At 40.9% G+C, this 18189-nt stretch overlaps 1 protein-coding gene across 1 annotated transcript in view; it reads left to right on the top strand.

Annotated features, from left to right (window-relative positions):
* USH2A (usherin) overlaps nt 1–18189 on the top strand; it is a 665459-nt gene that overhangs the window by 640691 nt on the left and 6579 nt on the right. The window contains 4 exon segments of the mRNA XM_042475774.1: nt 1392–1609; nt 7441–7617; nt 9691–9774; nt 12235–12479. Of these exon segments, the coding sequence (XP_042331708.1) occupies nt 1392–1609; nt 7441–7617; nt 9691–9774; nt 12235–12479 (724 nt within the window).

Below are 18189 nucleotides of genomic sequence, written 5' to 3'. Positions count from 1 at the left end.
ACCACCCTTGAGTCGATCTTGACTCATGAGGATCCTGTGGATGAAACATCTCCAAAACTTCCTATGTTCCATTACTTTGCTTAGTTTTTACAGATTCATACATGTGACCTCCTTAATGAAGTCCACTCATCTAGCATATGATCTTCCCATCTTTCTAAAGACTGTCTGAACAAAACAGTGTCCTTTGATGTTAAATGGTCTTATATAATGGATCTTCTTTTCAGAGATGCTAGACTATTTGAAGAGAATGTGCACAATAACTTTGTAAAAGAAAGTGGAATCTCAGTGATTCCGGAGATGACCTGTTTTGTTGAGGGGTACATTAAATGCTGTTCTGCTACTCCAATAAATGCTTGGTGAGATTGTGATTTTAATCAGATTATTTCGATTAATGCAATTATCTCCATTGGGCTAGGGATCATATGCATAGCACCCATTTGCTCATATGCATTATTGCTATGTAGATCAAGAATTAGCCTTTTGCTGGTTGCATATAGCACCTAGTTGGATCAAAAGACATATATCTTAATAAGTGCACCTCACTGCAATGCATTTTGAAATAATAATTACTCAGTATGATGCCACCAAACATAATTTCTGTTAAATGAAACAGAAATGAATATCAGTGTTCAACACAACCAAGCAAATTACTTATCTGTTCTATTCATATTTGATAGTCATGGGAAAATCCCACATATATAGCAACTCAGCATCTAGAAAATTGTTGCTGATACAACAAAGGAAGTAAAAATATATTTTAGATTCACAATGCATTAGTGTTCACCAATTTCCTGCTGATTCTTCATAATAGGACACTGGAGATATTTTTGTTCATTGCTAGACTATCAGAGTTATTGGCCCAAAAGCTGTCAGTGATGCTTTGTTTTCATACTGTTATGGAATTTAATTGTAACTAATTATGTAGAATACTATTAATTAGAATATTGGTTTACAGAATTCTGAAACAAGTTGGGAAAAAGTACTTCAGTTTGATCAGCAGCTAAACACCTAGGCCGCTATCACACGGAGGAGGCAAGCATCATGAAAACATGATTAAAATGTGGTAATAGCACAATCAGGGGGAAGATTATCACACCTCCGCATGCTTCTTCCATTCGTGTCCTGTGCGTAAACTGTAATAGACACATCTATGAGTAATAATGGGAGTTTCCGTTATTACCCAAAGACACGTCCATTACAGTTTACGAACGGGACATGAACGGGAGAAATGTGCGGGGCTGTGATAATCTTTCCCCTGATCATGGTATTACCACATTTTAATCACATTTTTATTATGCTTGCCTCCCATATGATAGAGTCCCTAGTGTAAAAAGTAAGGCAGTGTCTATCAGTTGTTTATTTCTCACTTGTACTTCCATTTGTTCCCCCAGGTATGAACTCCACATGTATTCATCCTGCCCCCCTCCTTTACAGCCAACAGAAAGGACTTGCAAGCCTGGCCCAGTTGAAGTGAAATATGCAGGAAATGACCAGAAGTCCAATGTGAGTGATCTACAGCCTTATACAACCTACAAGCTGAGAGTGGTATCCTATAATTCAGTAGGCAGCACATCTTCAGACTGGATCAGCTTTATGACAACAAAAGAGGGTGAGTTTACACCTCAAAGATTATCACTATTCGCTCTGAGATAGTCCCTCCTGATTCTTCTTCTACTCCTAATCTTCTATCACCCTCGCCTAAAAAAATTTCTGAGTTTCCTCCTGTTTCTCTGGGTGAACTCTCTATGCTGCTAAACTCTTCCAAACCTGCAACTTGTTCTCTTGATCCAATTCCTACTCATCTTCTAATTTCTATAGCTCCCACTTTTCTGTCCTCACTTCTCTATATCTTTAATCTCTCTCTCTCTCTATGGGTTCCTTTCCTTCAGTCTTTAAACATGCTTTAGTTTCTCCTATTCTGAAAAAACCTTCTCTTGACCCCTCTTCTTTGTCTAGCTATCGCCTGATTACTCTTCTTCCTTTTCTTTCTAAGGTTTTGGAATGGGTAGTTTATTCTCGGTGTCTCAAGTTTCTTGAAGCCAACTCCACTCTAGATCCCTTTCAGTCCAGTTTCCACCCATGGCATTCTACAGAGACGGCTCTCACTGAAATCTTGGATGATCTTTTACGGGCCAAGGCTAATGACCTTTACTCTGTTCTCATTCTTCTTGATTTGTCTGCAGCCTTTGACACTGTTGATCACTGTCTTCTAGTTGATATACTTTCTGACCTCGGGTTCTCAGACTCTGTTCTTGACTGATTTAGATCTTATTTGTCAGACAGATCTTTTGCAGTGGTCACTGGTGGTCAGATGTCATCCTCCTCTGTTCCCTTATCTGTTGGAGTTCCCCAGGGCTCTGTTCTGGGTTCCCTTCTGTTTTCTTTCTACACACAGTCCCTAGGAAAACTCATTCGTTCTTTTGGCTTTTCCTTTCATTTGTACACCGATGACACTCAGCTGTGTCTTTCCACCCCTGACTTTTCTCTGAGTCTTGAACTTCATCTTGTCTTACAGCTGTCTCTCAGTGGATGTGGCATTGACGCTTCAAGCTTAATATGTCTAAAACGGAGCTTCTCGTTTTTCCACCTAAGTCTACTCTTCTCCTTTTCTGTTTCTGTTGGTGACCAGTCCAGGAAGCCCATAGTCTTGGATTTATTTTTGATTCTTCTCTGTCGTGTATCCCCCAGATCCAGACCACAGCTAAGGCACGTAGATTCTTTTTATACAGTCTTGCCAAAATCCAACTATTTCTCTCTGCCTATACTGCCAAGATTCTGGTCCATACTCTAGTGGTCTCACGACTTGATTTCTGTAACATCATTCTGGCTGGGCTTCGTCTTTCTCACCTCTGTCCTTTAATTTCTGTCCAGCATTCAGCTACACGCATTATTACATCTGCCCACCGCTCCAACCATATCTCTCCTTTGTTGTTGTTCCTTCACTGGTTCCCCCTCCCTTTCCGTATTCAGTATACGCTCCTGTTGTTGATTTTTAAAGGCCTCCATGGGCTGGCCTCTCCATATTTATCTAACCTTCTTTCTACTCACCTTCCCGCTCGGGCCCTCCATTCTGGTAGTCAAGGTGTGCTGTCTCAGCCCATGATTTTCTCTGCCTCGTCCTGGATTCGTCCCTTTTCTCTTGCTGCCCCTCACTCTTGGAACCTCCTTCTCCCACAAACACATTTCATCACTTCTTTAACCACTCAAAACTGAATTGAAGACCATCCTGTTCAGAGAAGCGTTCCCAGGTATTGTGTGACTATTATTTGCTATTTGCTATTTTTAATTTGTTGCCTGTTTTATTGAATCCTTTCCTGTATTGTTATGTATTATTTATATGTATTATGCTACTATTTCTTAGATTGTACGCCATGGGCAGTGTCATGCCTCCAGAGCATCTTTGATGCTCTTGAGACATATATTTAGTTGAGATTATAATAGGCTTTTCTATATATCAGTTTAGGAGGGGAAATAGAGTTCTACAGCTTTAAGAAAGATAAGGATTGTGGGAAATCCCAGGGTCTTATACTGTCTCTTTCTAGCTAGTTTCAGTTGTGTAGTAAGATTTCAGCCAAATCAGACCTGGAGAGAGTATTTTCCTTTGACAAAGATAAGTCCACAGAAGAAGAAAGATAAAACCAAGAAGAAAGAGCAAGGTATTTAAGAAGGACTATTGAGAAAAAGGAGATCAGTTTCATGTTTTCATGTTTATAACCAGTAAAGCTTTTGAAAACTTAAGAAATTTGTGGACAAGTCTTTTGTTCAGGCTGTGTTCCTAAGAGCCAAAGGCCTTACTACACCCAAAGTCCATAGCATCGCTCTTGGGACAAAACAGGCAGGTTTACTCGTATCTATTTTATTGTTTGTATGTACAGCACTGTGCAAATCTACAGCGCTATATAAATAAAGCATAATAATAATAACAATAACATAAGCAAGTATACATATACAGTATATCAATGCTAAGAACATTCCCACTTTGACTACGGCCTAGGTAAAGGACTGACCTCATCTGAATACTCTAACAAATTACCTTGCTTTTCAGGTGATGGCTAGTTATAACCCAATATAGCAACTAAAATCCCATCTCATCAAAATTTGTTCCCATTGGGTTTTCTGAGAAGCCAAGTTATGGAAAATTTACCTACCACAAACCTACCTAAAGAGGCATGCCTTTGTTACAAGCTAGAAACTAGAAAAACTATGTTAAAAATTAAGAGAACCATGTGGTAGTGTTTATTTGAGCTGCACCAGGCATGGGAACAATCATTGAGAAAAGTAGTTGCTATACTTTTATTGTTATTCATTGTTACTTGTTAATATGCTTAAGTCTCATTTATTTCAGTGGGTCCACTTTTTGTCAAATCTTCAAATAGCCATACAGGCAATGGGACTGGTGAAAATCAGAGTCCATAACCCCATGAGACTATTGCTAAATAGCTCCCTGATATGGATATTGATAATCAAGAATTATAGACAAAATAGCCACAAAGATTTGCTATATGGACATCTTTCCTCTGAAAACCATTATTTGGCCAAAAGTGATTGGAGGAGGGAAGGCTTGAAATTATCTGTCTGAGTATTTATGCCATCATATCTCAGTACATTCCTGTTTCTCATGAACAGCTTAATTTTGTGTTAAAGTTACTAAAAATTAGTGACCTGATTAGCAGATTTCTCTGCAGCTTTATAGCAATGGGTTTGCTATGAAAGGTTGGCCTCTTAGGAGTCATCATTACAGGTCTTTCTGATTATATAGTCTAGTTAGTTAATTATTATATTAATTTATTCAAGCTTGTTAACACCATCAGTGCCTCATAGTTGTGTGAGCTCTGTGGTTCTTTGTTTCTTTTTCCTCTCATATTATGTAATATTTGTTTATTTATAATAAAAGGAATACAAGTAAAATATAAAAATGGATAAAAACATACACATCAGGAATTAGTACCATATTTGTACCCATTGGCTTCAACTGTTACCTTCTTTCCTGGAAACTCTTTGTGGACCAGAAGCCAATGACTTATGAACCAGCATCGGTTGAGGCACCACAATTTTGAGAAGTGCTGCTGTACAAGAGTCATGGGGGGAAATGAACTGAATTGCTTCATACCAGACTGAATATTTTAAAAGTACCTGATATTTGCTGCTTTAGCAAAGTACCTGATATTTTTTTTTAAAAGTACCTGAAATGTTTATAAAAATTTCACTGAAGAGAAACCGTTGATTTTGTAAATATAATTAATGTGAGCAGACACTTAAATCACCTTCCTTATAATTAACACTTTATAATTAGCCACCTTGAATCCTATTTAGGCAGGGGGCAGAGAAGTGGTCAGGGTATAAATCTAGTAACATTGGGCCTGAACAGAGAGGCCAAAATAAAGCTGCCTCAGATCTCTTTGGAGGTATGCTGTTTAAATGACACACAAATCTTAAGAGGCCAGAAGTTGTGCCAAAGCTGCTCTCCTGTTCCTAGGGCTGGAGTGTGGCTTTGGCACAACTTCTGGCCTCTTAGGATGCATGCAGCATTTAAACAGCATACCTCTAAAGTGACCTGAAGCAGCTTTATTTTGGCCTGTCTGTACCAGCTTTAAGTTAATACTTTGAATCCCTCCAAAATTTAGATATTCAGTTAATGAGTAGCGTGGTTAGTCAAAAGCCATTGTAAATCTTGGTATGTTTGGGGAAGTGTAATCTGGAGATTAAAATGGATCTCTGGGTCTGCTTGGTAATTATATTGTTCATAACTGAAAGATGTAATGTTGATATGGCTTCATTTGCCAGAACATATGGCATTGGCTTATCTGTGGCTTGCATGGCTAGCAAGCCAATGTCTAGGACAGAATTGAGCAAAGAGTAGTCCATGGACCTCATGCATTGCTGAAGCATTATGGCCCTGGACCCTCCCAAGAAATCATTTTTAAAAAAAGTCACCTCCAGGTCAGTGGTGTAGCTGAATTTAGTGTCACCTGGTGCCAGGGCCTAAATTGAGTCATATGGTCCCCTACCCTTTTTTATTGCAAAATTTTGTAGCAAATTTGTTTTGTGGCAAAAATAATAATAATAATCCTTCAGGGATGTTGTGGTGCAGTCCTTTTATGTTCTCCCCAGGGGTTAAAGCTACCCAGGATAAGCATCCTTAGGCAGAGATCTTCTGGAATACTTAGCCCAGTATCCTGGAAGATCACTGCCAATAACAGTAGCTGTGATGATGATGATGTATCACTATGAATCCTTGTTCATTCCACCAAATGCTTCATAGTAGCAAGGATAACTGAGCATCACTGGTCACCGGCTAGCCTCCTCCTTTTTCCAGAATGTGAGTAGTGGCAACTAATCTTCCTCCTCAGTATAATAAGCAGGGAGCAACAGTGAAGAGGACCCACAGACACAGGACTTCAAGGGAAAGGAAGAGGACTCACCAATCATGCCTTGCCTTTGACAATGCATCATCTTTGGCAAATTCAATCAGGCAGCTTGAACCTGGAAATTGCTGTTGGTTTTGTGTGCCTTTCAAGTTGTTTCTGACTTATAAGGCAAGCTACCACAGACTTTTCTTGGCAAGATTATTCAGAAGGGGTTTTACCAGTGCCTGCCTCTGAGCCTGAGCATATGTGACTTGCCTAAGGTTACCCAGTGGGTTTCCATGGCTGGTCTCCAGGGTCATAATCTAGTGTTCAAACAACTATGCCACATTGACTTCTAACTTAGAGACAAGGACTGTATAGTTCTCCAGGTATTGTTGGACTGTAATTCCCATTGAATCATAGAATCATAGAGTTGGAAGAGACCACAAGGGCCATCCAGTCCAACCCCCTGCCATGCCGGAAATCACAATCAAAGCATCCCCGACAGATGGCCATCCAGCCTCTGTTTGAAGACCTCTAAGGAAGGAGACTCCACTACACTCTGAGGGAGTGAGACCATATGGCCTCACCATATGGCCTCACCTCAGTGAGACCATTGAGACCATATGGCCATCCCATCATCTGTCCCCAGCTGGAGGCCCAGTCATTCTCCATCCCTGCTTTAACTGGAGATTTGAATCACCCTTTCAGCAGCCTGTTCCTGCCTCATTTTATAGGCAAGTTGGAGAAAGTAAGAAACATGTGATTTCAGTGAAGGTTGCATTCTAAAGAAAGAACTATTCTTCCTGATGCTAGCAAGTGGTGTTGCAAAGATTACTAAATGTATATGAAACATATTGAACATGTAAAGTGCTCAGTATAAATGCTACACGTTGGTGTGCATCCCATTTTCTGGATGCAGCAACCCACAAGGAGAAAAAGTGATTCTCCACAGAGGTGCCCATGTAGTGTCTTTTCTCTCTATAGCTGAGTCAGTAAAAGGTGGGCTCTGTTGTTTATAGTGACCTGCTTAATCTCTAAAATCTAGAATCCCATTTATAGATTAACTCTTTTTTCTATTCTCTTTTGCCAGTACCTCAATACAAAGCTCCATTTACAGTTGTCAGCAATTTATCTACCATCTACCTCGACTGGAGTCACACTTTCCTACTGAATGGGCCGCTGAAGGAATATGTGCTAATGGAGGGAGGGCAACGCATCTACAGTGGCTTTGACACCAGCCTATATTTGCCAAGGACATCAGACAAAAGTCAGTTTGAGTCTCATAATTTTCTGCTTTTAGAGTAACATGTCTCATATGTGTTACATATAGTGAAAAATCTAAGGTTCCCATACAATAGACCATGATCACTATAAAACAATGTAAACAGTAAAAATGATTTTACTAGGCTAAAAACATGCTAAACACTTTAACAAGCTTAAGGAAAACAATTCAAAACAAATGAAAACAGTTTTAAATTATTTTAAACAATACACACATACAGATTTTCATAAAACTAATTGTCCCTCCTGCACAGAGTTTTTTATTCGGTGCTAAAATGATAAAAATATTGGCATCAGTCAATCCTCAGGGGTATTCCATATTTGAGGTGTCACAGTTTAGAAGATCTTCCCATTCAACCTCCCACCATGATTTGGCTTGCTCCTCCAGCAGACATGAAAACTTTGACAGGAGTCTATATGGAGAGGCACTACTTCAAGTACTGAGGTCCCAGAACCTCATTTCCAGAACCTTGAGTTAAAACCAGAAGCCTAACGACAGCAAGAACTTTTTTTTTCCAAACTGGTATTATCTGGTTTCTAGGGGCCAACAGTCTAACTGCTGCATTTTGCACTAGCTGCAGGTTCCTAGTCACCTTTAATAGCAGCCAGTCCAGTTTATGAAGTACATAAACAAAAACAGTGTGTCTATGCACATAACTAAGGGACACTGTGTCCTTTGAATAATGGACAGGACAAAAGTATGTTTTCTTTCAGTTCAGGACTCCCTGAGCAATGTAACAGGTAGATTGAGCAAGAGTTCTGTTTGTTGCTTGCAGCCATCATAGCCTCTTTATACAGTAATGTATATAATGGCCTTTTTCTCTTCACCTGTATGCCTTGAACCTGAATTTGGCAAAAGCAGAATTACTGTACCAGATTATATTTAAAACCTCTCTGGAGACAGCTGAAGTCCTAGAATGGCTAGGGAAAGGAGGAACAGATGTACGCCTGTTCCTTCTCCTCCCCCTGCACCCTCCCAGGCCTTGAACTGCCTCTCAGATACAGCCAAAGACCCAGGATGACCTGGAGGAGGAGGAACAGATACGTACCTGTTTCTTCTCTTCTCCCACTCTCCCGGGCCTTCAGCTGCCTCTCTGGAGGCACACACTATTCCTCCTCTTCCTCACCCTCCGCATGCCCTCAAAATGGCTTTGCATGCCATCACTGCCATGCATACCAAAGGTTCACCACCACGTATATAGGGTTTTCTTAATTAAAAATTACTCAGAGGTGGTTTTGCCAGTTCCTTGCTCTGAAATATATCCTACTCCACCTGGTATTTCTTGGTGGTCTCCCATCCAAATACTAAGCCTGGGATCTGGTGCCTTTAGGGTATTTAGGCCGTAACTGTGGATATAGTCACTTCTTAAATTACAAGACTCTGTCAACTGTACTATCCTGACTCATTATAATAGCAATCTTCCCCATGTCATATTGACCAAACGAAGTAAGAATTTATTCAACAACAACTTGAGATGGATTATAGTCTAGATGCATCTAAGATTTCCTTTGAGTAGTTTAAATGGGTTGGTATTCAGTATAAAACCAGTAGAATGTGTGTGACCAAAATGGCTAAATAGTTAGGAGCCAATGTGACAATTCATTCTCCCATAGAGCCTTTCTTCTCCCATGCCAGGCTGGACTTTGGCCAAACATATACTGTCCATTGTCTACAGGGGAGATGTACATGTACCTTGTGTTTTTAACTAATTTTATCCTTCTCAAAACCATATGTATAACAAGAGAACAACAACTGGATGCTTTATATGGGACATACACACCAAGATCTCTAAATGAAAAATAATAATAATAAGTGCACTGAAATATTAGTGTAAACAAAGGGAGTGAAAGTGAAGAAACAACGTTTTTTGTTAATTACTCCCTGTAGATGCCAGTATGCTGATGTTGCGACACTTCATGCCTCAGGTTTTAAGATGGCTATTCCATTTTTTTTAATGAAAAGACTATAGATATTTATAAAGATAATTGTTAGACATAAACAAGAAATAACATCTGAGATGTTTGTATAATGTTTCAAGCATTTCATTCCCCCCCCCAGCCTATTTATTTCAGATATCATGCACCACTGATGAAGGAAGTGCAATAACACCAGTGATCAAATACAACACTGCTGCAGGTCTTGGTAAATACTTCAAGGCAAATACATAACATTCGTTGTGTGTAAATTTATCATTGAGTTTTTGCTATTGCATTAGAATAGATCTGGACAAAGGGTAACGTTATCCACTTTGTATCTATGTTCTTCAATACTTTAAAGTAGGGGTGGGCAACTATACAGGGGCCAGAAAGTGCACAGTAACCCCCCCAGTGGATATCCTCCCTATGTAGCTACTCCAACATTGTAGGCTAAGATTCTACATTGCAATAGAGTGCATCTACACTATAGAAATAATGCAGTTTGACAGCACTTTAATTGCCGTGGCTCCATCCTACAGAATCCTGGGATTGGTAGCTTTGCGAGGTATTAGTACTTTGACAGAGAAAGTTAAAGACCCTGTAAAACTACAAATCCCAGGGTTCCATAGATGCCTCTACAGCACTTAAAGTAGTGTCAAACTGCATTATTTCTGCAGTGTGACGGCATTCTTAGAGTAAAAACTCCTCATGCAGAGCTCCATTATGTCTCTCCTCTCACCCCTCTAAAACCCACATTTTAGTTGCAGGGGATCCCCTCCCCTGCATTTAGTGGGTAGACGGGGGCATTGGAGAAGTATTTGATTATGTCCCCTAGTCAGAAACAGAGCAATTAACTATCTTCTGGGACCTCCAGGTTGATGCCTGATTCTGTCCTTAGAGCCAAAATGCCAGGGTCAATAAAGAGTTTATGGGGGGGTGCAGAGGGTATGGCCCACACCAGGTGACACCCCATTTGGGCCCTCCTCTCACTGAGCCCCTACCAGCTTGCTGTGAGAGAGGCCTAATAAGGAGACCTCCACCACCATAACAAAGGAGAGGGCCCAGTGCATCCTTTTGGCCACCCCCCCCTTGTCCCCCAGGTGACAGCAGGAGTGGGGACACCACTGGATTCTGTGTGTGCTTGGAACAGGCAACCTGTGCCGCATGGACCAAAGAGAGCCAGACAGAGCTGGCTTTTGCTGGGAAGCTTATTAGCATGCAAGTATAGTAATAACCAGAGCCACCTGCCCATCTTTGTTTATAGCTGCTGACAAATGTGTGGGGATATGTGTGTCCTTTATACCTCCCTGCAGGTGCCAAACTACTTGCCCAGTGGTGAATTGTGTGAGCAGTTTGACCCTATAGCATCCTGCCCTTGATACTCTGATCAAAGGCCAAACTGGGTGTGACTTGAATTTCATGAAGGCAAACTCTGAATGCTTTCTTATTTGAATAACCCCTGTAAAATAGCCTGAGCAGTTTCCAAGATCAGCTAGGGTGGGGTGAGAAAGTTATATTCTTTGCTACCCTCTTGAATAAAAGTTCTTGCTTAAAGCTGCTATCTCTATTTCAAGGGAAGTTTCCATCAGTGACACTGGAATGAAATTGGTGAGGTTTGCGGGCACCATGATAGGGAGAGAGAAAGTGAAATCCTCCTTACCACTTCACCCTTCCCATGGTCCCAAAGCTGTTCAGAAGAAATTGTGGGCAGTTATTATGTATGTAACAAAAATAGGTACACCAATTGCATTAATGCAATTAGCATTATGTCTAGGCTGGCCCTAAGTTGAATCTTGCACACAGCTAGGTGTGACCTTGAGGAAACAATTAGAGAAAATGGAAAAGAAAGATCAGTCTTTGTTTATTCAGAAGCTGGGAGAGTGGCCTGGAGTCTTTTTCTACCTCTCTTGCCCCAATGTTCTTCTGTGCCAGTCATTTCCACTGATGAGCTTGTTCATACAAAGAATCCACAAGACATTGTTTTGTGTTTGCAAAACCAAAGTGGGTGGCATGTGATGCACACTTTTTTGCTTGAGAGAGAGAGAGGAGAAAAAGAGAAGAGAGGCCAGAGAAGCCACTTTGTGGTTCTTTGTGTTATCTCTATTAAATATCTTTAAAATACTGTCTTCCCTGGAAAAGTATATTTTTCAAAAAAATAAAAAATAAAAAATTCTGTGTTACTGGACTTTTCTAATTTTACTTTTTTAAAAAAAACCTACCTCAAGGGTTACATTGACCACAGTCATTCCAGTTCCTTTGGCTTAAGCACAAAAAAAGCTTTTTGCAACATACCTTCTTGAAACACATACATACACAGAGAGAAGGGGGCTGATAATTGTTCCAGCTGTTCAAGGTTACTTTGATGAATCTGCCTCAGCTTTGACACATACTCCCGCACCTCCTTTTGTCTGGTAGGTGCCAATGCAGGGGTGATTTCCAACCCAAGCAGCAATGCCAGGACTTAAAACTCAGTCTCCAGAGTGCAGTAAGCGTTATATTCCAGCCCACTAGCATATTGAGCCATTGCAGCATCTCAAAAATGAGTAGAGTGTGTGACAAATTGCCACCAACATCTTTCCAAGACCTTATAAAATCAAATAAAGGGAGTAAATAGATCACATAGCGTTCTCTTTCTAAAATAACATCTTCACTTTCTGTGTTTGCTTTCCCTTCCTGAATTTCCCAGGTCCCATATTAACAACCCCAGGAAGAAATCACGAAGCAGAGAAAAAGGAGGCAACATTCTACACAGAGTTATGGTTTGTAGTCTTGATGGCTATCCTTGGTTTGATCCTTCTGGCAATTTTTCTGTCTGCAATTCTACACAGGAAAATCAGTAAGCAGCCATATGCACGAGAAAGGCCTCCTTTAGTCCCACTACAAAAGAGGATGTCACCGATGAGTGTCTATTCACAGGGAGAAACGCACATGGTAAGATACTCAGCTTGAAGATTGTTTCACAGAGGGAACCTCTGTGAACATTTTATTTGTATCTTTGTGCCCATGCATGTTTGCAGATCCATGTGCATTCTTACACATGTACATATATGCATTTACACCCTCCAATTTCAAAGATGAAAACTGGGACACCTGTAGCCAAGCAACATCCAAGTGTGGTCATGATGGCAAAAGTTATTAATGTGAAAGGACACATAAGATAGGAGAGGATGTGGCAGTTGTCATTTGCCTGTGTCTACAGAGAACAGCAAGATTCCACCCCTTTCTCTCCTCACCTTCTTACTGAGTTAACTGAGTACAAACTACTTTTGCACTTTTAATTCAGTTTTTTGTAGCTGAAGTAAGCTGAGGACAAACAAGGAAAGTAGGTGTAGGAGAAAGATGCTTGGACATTTTAAAAGCAGCTGAAAAAGTGGGATGACAGTGGAATGAGAAAGACTGTCCTTGCGAAATCAGTTTGAGGGTGTATGTGTACACACACACACACAAGCTTTGATAGCAAAGAGCCAATAGACAGCTATAGCTCCTACTCTAACAGTGTTTGTCAGAGTCCATTGTATGTGGAGTCTAGTGCATACTTGTATGGTGTAGTGGTCTGAGTGTTGGACTAGGACTCTGAGAGAGTCCCAGGTTCAAATCCTCACTCAGCTACAGAAACCTGCTTGGTGACTTTGGACAGGTATCATGATTTGCAAAGAAAATAAAAGAACATGAGGCAGCTAAAGTTAAGCACTATTAAGAGGCTGATTTTATTGTGGCAAATTTTGATAAACATGTCCTTAAGCTATAGGGCTCTATCCAGTTCAGTGCTGATGATTCAAAAAGCCCTCTTCATGCAGTTATGTGAGAATGTATCTTGCCCCATTCAGCCATCACTGTTGCAGTATGGTGGACTAGCAAAAGAACCAGGCAGCTACAGAGGCTGCAGGTATAACATGGAGGAGAGCAAGGGGAAGGAGGGATTCATAGTAGTAGCAGCAGCAGTAGGGGCCCTCTCAGCGGGAGAAGTGTCTTGTATCCTGATGTAACAACAACAGCAAAACCTTGCACCAAAGGTCTTAACCTTGTACACATTCCGCAAAAAAATTGCTGGGAGCTGTACCTGCACAATGACATAGTAGGATCCAGGTCATTATGTTGGAGTGTAGGTCACTGACATAACCACTCAGCCTAAGTACTTTGGGGGAAATTGTGGAAGGAGGTATCTACTACCTCCTTGTACAGACCCCCTCCCTTGCTGCACAACCACATACTGATGGTTATAAAGCACTCATCTACAACCAATCAGAAGGTGGAAGTGTGCACTTGCTCAGCTAGGTTCTTGCAGTCAGGAAAAAGGACACTGGAGGTTCGGGAGTGGGGAGGAGTGAAGACTGCTCCAAGCAGATGAAATCTGGTTACTGCTCAGGTCTACTGACCACTGATGGCCCTGGGAATGCAGTCCAGAGCTCTCAGGTTGCAGTTAACACAGCCTGGAAGAGAAGCCCAGCCCTCTACTATCAATATGCTGGCAGAGCTTTACCCATGTGCATCACAGTATCTAGGATCTTGGCCTCCAGCAGGAGACCCATGTCATGTTGTTCTTGCTCTTTACATAATAACATAAGCAACCACACTCAGGTTAAGTTTTTACCTACCAGCTGATATGGACTGGAGATAGGGAAACCCATGACGTAGGTAAACATGCTTAATGTTTGGGGGCTGTCAGTTTTGGTGAGATCCCCATATTGGATTTAATGTCTGTTTCTGTCTACTGATGACATGAGGGTCTAATCATAGAGTGCCTAATTTTAGTAGGATGATACCTAAATAAAGGGGAGCTCTGTATCTCAGGATGTGAAGCTTGGTAAAGTTACTAAACCTGAAGAAGGAAGGAAGCTTTTATTGGTGCCTTGTGCCTTTCTAAAGAATCCATGGCAGAATTATATAGCTAGCCATTTCTCAGCTCCCACATGTGCTATGTTCTCTCCCACTCCCCTCCCCATCTCAAGCTGAACAGCATGCTTAAATGTTTCTGTCATTTTCACAGCTCAGGCCTTTGTTAAAAGCCTTTTAAAGACTACTGCAAGTTGACAATTTTAATTTTTATGTAGACCCTTAAGGACCTGTCAGAGCCATGGCTACTCCTAGAGCATTACTGATTTAGGGGGGCCAAGCGGGTGCCTTAAAGGAAAATGTTTGTGTTTCAAGAATGACCCTCAGGAGCCCGGGGATGCTGCTCTCAGCAACATTTCTATGGTGACTAGGGTTGGTTGTAAAGGCTAAATTAGGGGCTGCTTAACCAATTTTATTTGGGTTTCTGAAAGAGAAAAATGAGCTTTGAAAATATGCTGCTTTGCCATGAAGGTTTATAGGAATAGTCACTTGTAGCTGAAGGAAACATCCAGGAGCAACAGTCAAAAACTAAGGTTAAATGTGTGAAAAGTAGCAATTGTTACAAAAGGAAAAGAAAAGGCTCTGGAGTATTCTGTATGTTTGATTAAGGCATTCTTCTTGCTACTGTAGTGTAAGAGGTTTAGTGGAGAGGACTTCATAAAGTACTCTCCCTGCTCATTGCCAGATATTCGGTTTGCTCTGTTTTCTGCTTCTACTACCAATGCTAGTAGCCTAACAGGATATCAGAGAACCACAGTAGGATTCTGCTTATACCATATCTAACTACTGGTCTATCTAGTTTCATATTGTTTACCTTCTGATAAGGAGAAACACTCCAGGGTTTAAAACAGGGCAGTACCTCCATAAAAGAGAAAATACTGGTCCAGTCATGAATGTTCCTGCTGCTGCTCATGCAAAGAAGTTCTGCCTTTATGTACTTGAAGAGCCCATTCTCAGACTAGAATTGGATATGTGTGTTTGTGTGTGAACTTCAGATTTCTTGGCTTAAATTGGTATAATTATAAAAGCAGCTGTACCACGGCTATTCATTAATTTTGATATTCACTTCAAACCAGAATACCTAAAAAAAAAAAGAAGAAAGAAACACCAAACTAGGGACAGTTGGTTGGTTGGTCACATCTAGGGGAGAGACAGTCATTGAATGCTGAGCCAGCACATAGGTAAATACAACTGATTTGGTGTCAGGACGAATGGAGAGGCCTAGATTATCCCATCCCCTCATGTTTCTCAGTGTGTGCAATATCAATGGTTCACAGTACCCTGTTGTTTCCCTTGCATTTTCTTATTCTCAGGGTGCTGTCTCTGTCACTGGCATCATTTCTATCCTCACCATCTATTACCTCATTATCTCTCAGTGCTGTTTAATCTGATTGGTGCTATGAACTATGGGCTTGAACAGACAGGCCAAAATAAAGCTGCTTTGGGTCACTTTGGAGGTATGCTGTTTAAATGACGCACACATCTTAAGAGGCCAGAAGCCAAAGCTGTGCTCCAGTCCTCAGGATGCATGCAGCATTAAACAGCATACCTCCAAAGTGACCCGAAGCAGCTTTATTTTGGCCTCTCTGTTCAGGCCCCAAATCACATATACACCACATATACTGTACACAGATTATGTACCAAGAAAGCAAATGAGACACAGGACAGAAAAGGCAAGGAAGAATGAGAAAAACAATACTAGAAAACAGCAGTTGCCAAGGGGCACATAGGGACAAAGGACTTTTATATAGCTTTGAAAAAATATGTGTTTGCACGAAGTATAGAAATGTGAAAAATGGAAGGTAAATAGAAAATTGTTTTAATCAAGCTCGATTCCATATGTCACTCTTTACCATTTTTGTACTACTGAAGCTTTTCAACTCAGCCCTAAACGGTGCAGTGGAAATCACGGCCAATGTCATAGCTATATTCCATCTCCTTTTCCGACCCCTGAAACTCACCTTAAAAGCCATCCAGCCGTTTGGACAGATGGAGTTCTGCAGCACTAGTGAGTGAGATGTTGCAAGATAATGTGACCAGCCCCATTTTTCCAGCAAGCAACAGTCCAACAAAGAGCTGTGGCAGGAACATGCAGGTTTCCCTGCATCTGCTGTTCGCTCCATTGCTTGTTGTCCAGAGGAGGCTAGCCTTGTTTCCTACTCACAGGCACAACAAAACTCGGTTGCTCTCAGTGTCTGATTGGTGTTAAGGTGGGCCACAAGGGCATTTACAAATGTGGTAATGATACCACAATTGCACTTGGTGAGTAGGACAGTTACACAGTCTTAAATCTAACTTATTACATTGCACCTAACCAGATGCCAGTACATATCATTTGAAAAACCAGCCACTACTGTATTTCCACAAAGAAAAAAAATCTAAAAAGTGATTTTGCTCATCAAGAGTTCCCATATTCTTTTGACATTTAAAATAAATCTGAAAGTGTATTACATACTGTTGTTTCTGCTCTGTGTAAACACATTAAAAAGTTTCCATTCCAAACCAGTCTTTTCTGGTCTTTCTAACTGTGGAGGTTGCCCCCACCTGCCTTTCTACTTTGGAAGGTGAACTGTCTGAACTGCAGCTCTTTTTCTATTTCCTGCATTTTAACTCTGTGTCTTCTCTACTGTCTTGTCTTCTTCTCTTTATTTTCTGCACCTATGATGTTTCAAAAATGCAGAATCCCTCTTTCCCTGATAATCCCTGCCATCAGCCTTCTATTGCTACTCTTTTACAAATCCCTGTCATCTCATCTTCACAAGTATCACAGAACTCAGATAAGGTAAGCCTTTGCAATGCATATGTCTGCATAAACATTTGAAAAAGATATATTTCTGAACCATGAAGCAATGGCTCGCTTCTCCCCCACTCCCCCCCATTAGTTTGAGAGGGTAGCTCTGTTTTATTATCACTTTCAAGGTCACAAAGCATACGGTGCCGATAATTGTAAGTGCCATTTTTACACCTAACTCAATTACTGGCTTGAATCTGGAACACTCAGCCTCTGCAGTCCCATACAAATGCTGCTGAGACTTGCTCCCGAGAACAACAAATTGGCTTTCAGTTGCCATAAGCCTTCACTGCTAACATCTTTTCATTTTTGTGACTCTGTATAATGGGGCAATCCCTCAGGCACTACAGATAAGCCTGAAGATAGTGGAGGTTTGTGGCTGTCCTCCTAGTTGATGCTATGGCCCACTTAGCGCAGATATTCACAAATGCCTAGCCTTACAATGGAACATGTGTCATGGTACCCAGGCCATTCAGAAATGCTATTAACACCTTTCTTCCCTTTTTAATCTCAGTTTGAGAGGGTTGCCGATACATCTGAATCATCAAGCAGCGTCACTCTCAAAAGCTACACAATGCACTTTGAGGTAGTGATTAGTGTGACAGTCTCAGGTGGGGTTTGGGCTTAGAAACACCTGAATTGATGGTGTGAAAATTCTTTGCATGATGCTTGCTTTATTGCTGCACAACTAGTAGAGGCTGCATGGCAATTACTTCTGAGCATACACTTATTTGGCTTGATTGTAACAGCTGAGCAGATGAAAAGCCTTTTAACGTTCACACCATGGTTCATAGATGCAAACAAGACAAATTGACTTTCTGACAGAAAACAGATTCAGATTTCTTGAGAACCTGAACAGTAGACTTAGGTCAAATCATCAAGCTTGAGCCCCTGTAGATCCTTGCAGAAAGGGAAAATGAATAATTGTTAATGGTAACAATGCTTTGGTTGAAGGTTAGGATCTATGGTCCTTCTTTCATGTAAATACAGTGGACCCTTGGTATCCACTGGGATTTG

The sequence above is a fragment of the Sceloporus undulatus genome, chromosome 1, assembly GCF_019175285.1.
Source record: "Sceloporus undulatus isolate JIND9_A2432 ecotype Alabama chromosome 1, SceUnd_v1.1, whole genome shotgun sequence".
In the NCBI taxonomy this organism is placed as follows: Eukaryota; Metazoa; Chordata; class Lepidosauria; order Squamata; family Phrynosomatidae; genus Sceloporus; species Sceloporus undulatus.
This window is presented reverse-complemented; position numbering and strand designations above follow the sequence as displayed.